The sequence below is a fragment of the Conger conger genome, chromosome 1 (assembly GCF_963514075.1).
Source record: "Conger conger chromosome 1, fConCon1.1, whole genome shotgun sequence".
In the NCBI taxonomy this organism is placed as follows: domain Eukaryota; kingdom Metazoa; phylum Chordata; class Actinopteri; order Anguilliformes; family Congridae; genus Conger; species Conger conger.
Genome location: NC_083760.1, coordinates 92,603,658 through 92,611,157, shown reverse-complemented (window position 1 = coordinate 92,611,157; position 7,500 = coordinate 92,603,658). Strand labels below are relative to the sequence as shown.

The window sequence follows — 7,500 nt, the reverse complement described above, 5'->3', positions numbered from 1 at the left end:
AGACTGTGTGTGTGTGTATATCTAGACTGGTGTGTGTGTATATCTAGACTGTGTGTGTGTGTATATCTAGACTGGTGTGTGTGGATCTCATCCCTCACCGGTCCCTGTGGCAGTGTGTGTGTGTGTGTGTGTGTGAGTGTGTATATATCTAGACTGGTGTGTGTGTGTGTGTGTGTGTGTGTATATATCTAGACTGTTGTGTGTGAGTGTGTGTGTGTGTGTGTGTGTGTGAGTGTATGAGGTGTGTGTGTGTGTGTGTGTGTGTGAGTGTATGAGGTGTGTGTGTGTGTGTGTGTGTGTGTGTGTGAGTGTATGAGGTGTGTGTGTGTGTGTGTGTGTGTGAGTGTATGAGGTGTGTGTGTGTGTGTATGAGGTGTGTGTGTGTGTGTGTGTGTGTGTGAGTGTATGAGGTGTGTGTGTGTGTGTGTGTGAGTGTATGAGGTGTGTGTGTGTGTGTGTGAGTGTATGAGGTGTGTGTGTGTGTGTGTGAGTGTATGAGGTGTGTGTGTGTGTGTGTGTGTATGTGTGTGTGTGTGTGTGTGTGTGTGTGTGTGTGTGTGTGTGAGTGTATGAGGTGTGTGTGTGTGTGTGTGTGTGTGAGTGTATGTGTGTGTGTGTGTGTGTGTGTATATCTAGACTGTGTGTGTGGATCTCGTCCCTCACCGGGCCCTGTGGCAGTGTGTGTGTGTGAGTGTGTGTGAGTGTATGAGGTGTGTGTGTGTGTGTGTGTGTGTGAGTGTATGAGGTGTGTGTGTGTGTGTGTGTGTGTGTGAGTGTATGAGGTGTGTGTGTGTGTGTGAGTGTGTGTGAGTATATCTAGACTGGTGTGTGTGGATCTCGTCCCTCACCGGTCCCTGTGGCAGACTCATGGGCCGGGCCAGGTCCTCCCCCTCGGCGTAGAGCTGCAGCAGGGCGGTGAGGTCGCGGGTCCTGGTGGCGTGGAACACGCGGTGCGGGTCCTCGCTCTCCTTCCGCACCACGTAGCGTCGCTCCGCGTACTTGGCCACGATGTACTCCTTCCGCGCGTTCCTGGGGGGGGAGAGAGACGCATTCACAGACTCACCGCCACAGACCCACACGGCCGCACACGCAGGGAGTGCGTTCACAGGGAGGGGAGACCGAGAGAGACAGGTGGTGGCACGTTCACACAGAGTCGGTCATGCGTTCACAGGGAAGGATGGATAAGCCTTTAGGGTCGTTACATCACAAGGAGAGAGGGGGTGACATCACAATGAGAGAGGTGGTGACATCACAAGGAGAGAGGGGGTGACATCACAAGGAGAGAGGGAGTGACATCACAAGGAGAGAGGTGGTGACATCACAAGGAGAGAGGGGGTGACATCACAAGGAGAGAGGTGGTGACATCACAAGGAGAGGTGGTGACATCGCAAACAGTATGGAGCAACACTCACACTTCGGGAGAGATGGCTGCAACTTTATAATTTACAAGGAGAATTATTTAGAATCATGTGTGTGACACATCTGAGGGGATTCTGATGCATGCATCCTCAGCTGAATCTCACAAATAACGCATTGTATGCAGCATTTTTTCTTTTTCATCTTGAGGTCAAAGAATATTATTTGGAAGAGGAGAAGTGGCCATTATATTAAATTAATAAACCACTGTTATTTCATATTTATTCATAAATTAATGTCATTTATAGGTTGGCAGAGCATGCAACGCTCTGATAAGCCCCGCCCCCATGTCTTAGTTGCACACAATAAAGCACATATTTTAATACATTTCTCAACACACTAACACGTGTACTCATTAAAGAACAGTAGAATCTCTCAGAACAGCGGCAATCACACGCGACGGCAAAACTCACATGTCACTCTGTGGGAGGGGCTTGACGGTGTCGTTGGGAAGCCCCGCCTCCATGATGTCGTTGAACCTGGTGTTGCCGATGCTGACGGCCAGCTGTGTGGGGGGGGTCGGGGGAGACAGACTGGTGTTTGTCAGGTGTCACAGAATATGTACGGCAGAAAATTCAGGCAAAGCACCTTTAGTTCTGAGGCCAGAATGCCAATGCCATACCTGTGATTTGAACCCGCAACCTCCTGAATTAAAATCCCAGCTTTACCCTAACCAATAGGCAACGCTGCCACAACGTTATTCTACAATACTTCTCAAATGTTCAACCATATACAGCAGGAATCATTCAATCTGCCCCTGGTTTTCTTTTCTCCCAGGTGATTAACTGAACAGGCCAGTCTTCTCACCTGGCTCCCAGGTAAAGGGAGGGTGGAAAACCGGGAGTTCTCTGCCCTCAAGGACCAGTTTTGACCACAATTCAAGGTTAATATACGAGCTACCACATATAGCCAGCAGGGGGCCCCAAAGTCCCCAGGACCCCAAGAAACTGCACAGTGTGTGTGTGAGACGCACAGACGCACAGACGCACAGTCGCACAGACACACAGGCACACAGGCACACAGGCACACAGGCACACAGGCACAGGGACACACGGGCACACGGGCACACGGGCACACGGGCACACGGGCACACGGACACACGGACACACGGACACACGGACACACGGACACACGGACGCAGAGGCACACAGACACACAGACACACAGACACACAGACGCACGGGCACACGGGCACACGGGCACACGGGCACACGGGCACACGGGCACACGGGCACACGGGCACACGGGCACACGGGCACACGGGCACACGGACACACGGACACACGGACGCAGAGGCACACAGGCACACAGGCACACAGACACACAGACACACGGACACACGGACACACAGACACACGGACACACAGACACAGACGCACAGACGCACAGACGCACCAGAAGCTCGGACGTGCTGAGCATGTCCAGGGTGAGGGACTGGATGCGGGAGCAGTGCACGCCCAGCTCCCGGTGGATTCCGGAACACTCTATGCAGGTGAGGATGCCCAGGTTGGTGGAGAGCCAGGTGGGGTCTGTCGGGGAGTGACGGGGTTAAGTGCCACAGCTCACAGGGCGCAGTGGCAGTGCGCCGGCCGAGAGTCGAACCAGCAACCCCCTCGACACGGGACCTCTAAACGTTACACCACTCTGGTGCTACGCATTCAGCGAAGGAAACACCTACTCCACTTCCATGACAACACACTATGTACCTGCGTCTCTAACCCTCGAAGGAGTAAAACAGCACATTCTAATGCTGATGTAACGATCGCTGCTGGTTCTAGAACAGTAACTTATAATACTGAAGAAGAAAAAAACAAAAACGATTTACCTACCAAAGGACTAAAATAAAAACAGTTACATTACCAGTGGATCTTCTCTGTAAAAAGGCACACATGCACACACTGTACTCATCACCGGTCTACACACTTTTACCCAACTACCTTAATTATTATTTTTTTCTTTTTCATTTATCATTTATTTTTATGTATTTTCCCTTTTTCTCATTACATTACATTAATGGCATTTGGCAGACGCTCTTGTCCAGAGCGACATACAGTTGATTAGACTAAGCAGGAGACAATCCTGGAGCAATGCAGGGTTAAGGGCCTCGCTCGAGGGCCCAACGGCTGTGCGGATCTTCTTGTGGCCACACCGGGATTAGAACCGCCGACCTTGCGGGTCCCAGTCATGCACCTTAACCACTACCCCAACAATTTGGCAGCCAACTGCACCCCATGTAATGCCCTCGGTGTCGGCGGGGGCCGCGCCCGCACCCCGCCCCGTCAGCGCAGCTCTTACTGGGGGCCCCGCAGTCGCAGCAGACCTCGTTCCCGGCCATGGTGCGCAGCTCCGAGATGACGGCGCGCGCCAGCTCCTGCAGGCTGCTGTCCTGGAACTGCATCTGGTCCCCCCCCAGGGCCACGTTCAGCGCCTCCTCCTTACTGTTCTGCAGGACCGACACCCAGCTGAGGGGGGCGACAGAGAGCAACGCTTACACCTGCAGTACGCACACCCAGCTGGACACCACACCAGGGTCAAATCCGTAATCCATCCATCCATCCATCATCACCCGCTTATCCGGAGTCGGGTCGCGGGGGCAGTAGGCAAAGCCGGGTATTCCAGGCGTCCCTCTCCCCAGCAACGCATTCTAGCTCCTCCTGGGGGATCCCGAGGCGTTCCCTGGCCAGGAGAGATATATAATCTCTCCAGCGGGCACTGGGTCTCCCTCGGGGTCTCCGCCCAGTTGGACGAGCCCGGAAAACCTCCAAAGGGAGGCGCCCGGGAGGCATCCTGATCAGATGCCCGAACCACCTCAATTGGTTCGACGCGAAGGAGCAGCGGCTCTACTCCGAGCTCCCTCCGGATGTCCGAGCTCCTCACCCTATCTCTAAGGCTGAGCCTGGCCACCCTACGGAGGAAGCTCATTTCGGCCGCTTGTATACGCGATCTCGTTCTTTCGGTCACTACCCAAAGCTCGTGACCATAGGTGAGGGTTGGGACGTAGATCGACCAGTAAATCGAGAGCTTCGCCTTCCGGCTCAGCTCCTTCTTCACCACAACGGTCCGGTGCAACGCCCGCATTACTGCTGACGCTGCACCGATCCGCCTGTCGATCTCACGCTCCCTTCTACCCTCACTCGTGAACAAGACCCCGAGATACTTGAACTCCTTCACTTGGGGCAAAGACTCGTTCCCAACCCGGAGGGAGCAATCCACCATTTTCCGGCAGAGAACCATGGCCTCGGACTTGGAGGTGCTTACTCTCATCCCGGCCGCTTCACAGTCGGCTGCAAACCGCTCCAGTGCGTGCTGAAGGTCACGGTCCGATGAAGCCAGCAGAACCACATCATCCGCAAAAAGCAGAGATGCGATTCTGAGGTCACCAAACCGGACACTCTCCTCACCTCGGCTGCGCCTTGAGATCCTGTCCATGAATACCACAAACAGGACCGGTGACAAGGGGCAACCTTGGCGGAGTCCAACACCCACCGGAAACGTGCTTGACTTTGTGCCGAGAATGCGGACACAGCTCTCACTTTGGTTATACAGGGACCTGATGGCTCGTAACAACGGCCCCGATACCCCATACTCCCGCAGTACACGCCACAGGGTTCCCCGGGGGACATGGTCAAAAGCCTTCTCCAAGTCCACAAAGCACATGTGGACTGGATGGGCAAACTCCCATGACCCCGCCAGCAACCCTGCCAAGGTAAAGAGCTGGTCCACTGTTCCACGGCCAGGACGGAAGCCAAATTGCTCCTCCTGAATCCGAGGTTCGACCGTCGGTCGGAGCCTCCTTTCCAGTACCCTAGAGTAAGCTTTCCCAGGGAGGCTGAGGAGTGTGATACCCCGGTAATTGGAGCACACCCTCCGGTCCCCCTTCTTGAAAATGGGGACCACCACCCCGGTCTGCCACTCTACAGGTACTGTCCCCGATCTCCACGCGACACTGAAGAGGCGTGTCAGCCAAGACAGCCCAACAATGTCCAGAGCCTTCAGCATCTCAGGGCGAATCTCATCTACACCCGGCGACCTGCCACTGAGGAGCTTTTTGACTACCTCAGCAACTTCCGCCAGGGATATAGGTGCAGATTCCCCTGAGTCTTCAGGCTCTGCCTCTTCCACAGAGGACGTGTTGTTCGGGTTCAGGAGCTCCTCGAAGTGCTCTTTCCACCGCCCGACAATATCCCCAGTCCGGGTCAGCAGTTCTCCTCCCCTGCTGAAAACAGCCTGAGACAAGCCCTGCTTTCCCTTTCTGAGTCGTCGGATGGTTTGCCAGAACTTCCTCGAGGCCAACCGAAAGTCCTTCTCCATAGCCTCCCCGAACTCCTCCCATACCCGGGTTTTTGCTTCAGCGACTGCCGAAGCTGCAGCCCTTCTGGCCACCCGGTACCCGTCTGCTGCTTCAGGGGACCCCCGGGCCAGCCAAGCCCGAAAGGCCTCCTTCTTCAGCTTGACGGCCTCCCTCACCGCTGGTGTCCACCAGCGGGTTCTTGGGTTGCCGCACCGACAGGCACCGATGACCTTCTGGCCACAGCTCCTGCTTGCCGCCTCTGCAATGGAGGCTTTGAACATGGCCCACTCGGACTCCATGTCCCCAGCTTCCCCCGGGATGTGTGAGAAGTTCTTCCGGAGGTGGGAGTTGAAGACCTCGCGAACAGGGGCCTCCGCCAGACGTTCCCAGTTCACCCTCACTACACGTTTGGGTTTACCGGGTCTGTCAGGCAGCCTCCCCGGCCACTTGATCCAACTCACCACCAGGTGGTGATCAGTTGACAGCTCTGCTCTTCTCTTCACCCGAGTGTCCAAGACATACGGCCGCAGGTCTGATGATACGACCACAAAGTCGATCATCGATCTTTGGCCTAAGGTGCTCTGGTACCAAGTACACTTATGAGCTACCCTATGCTCGAACATGGTGTTTGTTATCGACAATCCATGACCAGCACAGAAGTCCAATAACAAAACACCGCTTGGGTTCAGATCAAGCAGGCCGTTCCTCCCAATCACCCCCTCCAGGTTTCTCCGCCATTGCCCACGTGAGCGTTGAAGACGCCCAGCAGAACTATGGAGTCTCCGGGTGGCACCCTTTCCAGGATGCCGCCCAGTGACTCCAAGAAGGCCGGATACTCTGAACTGCCATTTGGTGCATAAGCACAAATGACAGTCAGAGCCTTCCCCCAGCGACACGTAGTCGCAGAGAGGCGACCCTCTCGTTCCCCGGGTGGAACTCCAACACAGTGGCGCTCAGCCGGTGGCTTGTGAGTATCCCCACACCCGCCCGGCGCCTCTCACCTTGAGCAACTCCAGAAAAGAACAGAGTCCAGCCCCTCTCCAGGAGTTTGGTTCCGGAACCAGTACTGTGCGTGGAGGTGAGCCCAACTATATCTAGTTGGTACCGCTCCGCCTCCCGCACTAGCTCCGGTTCCTTCCCCACCAGAGAGGTGACGTTCCACGTCCCCAGAACCAGTCTGCGACGCCGAGGATCAGCATGCCCAGATCCCCGCCTTTGCCCACTGCCCGTTGGACAAAGCACCCGACTCCGATGCCGACCCCTGCAGGTGGTGAGCCCACAGGGCGGCGACCCCACGTGACCAGTTCGGGCTGTGCCCGGCCGGGCCCCATGGGATAAGGCCCGGCCACCACACGCTCGCCGACGAGCTCCCCTCCCGGGTCTGGCTCCAGCAGGGGGCCCCGGTTTCCCTTTTCCGGGCGAGGTAACTGGGTCTTTGTGTGGCCGTGTCATGGGAGTCTTTGACCGTAAATCCGTAATTCTTTTTCAATTCAAATACTTTTCTGTGCTCTGTTGATCTTGCCCGGTGCAATTGAGCCAACCAATACGACTAGAATGCGGGGTTTGCGAGTATTTAATCGGTTCCAATACACCAGACGAGCTCAGTGAAGTGTAGAAAAGTATTTGAATGCAAATGAATTACAGATTTGATCTGCTGGACATGTGTGCGCACGCACACACACACACACACACACACACACACACACACACACACACACACACACACTGATCATCATCCCCACATTGTGTGTGGCATTTTATTGCATTGTACTGTGAGATAAATCTGATCAGGC

The 7,500-nt window shown here is 55.2% G+C and overlaps 1 protein-coding gene across 5 annotated transcripts in view; it reads right to left on the bottom strand.

The window, feature by feature from the left end:
- Positions 1-7,500, bottom strand: part of asap3 (ArfGAP with SH3 domain, ankyrin repeat and PH domain 3) — a 51,191-nt gene that overhangs the window by 13,311 nt on the left and 30,380 nt on the right. For all 5 annotated transcript variants that reach the window (XM_061251712.1, XM_061251673.1, XM_061251694.1 and 2 more), the window contains exons 14-17: positions 3,712-3,878; positions 2,812-2,945; positions 1,830-1,921; positions 849-1,029 (exon numbers count right to left, since the gene is read on the bottom strand). In XM_061251712.1, the coding sequence (XP_061107696.1) occupies positions 849-1,029; positions 1,830-1,921; positions 2,812-2,945; positions 3,712-3,878 (574 nt within the window). The remainder of the gene's footprint in view (positions 1-848; positions 1,030-1,829; positions 1,922-2,811; positions 2,946-3,711; positions 3,879-7,500) is intronic.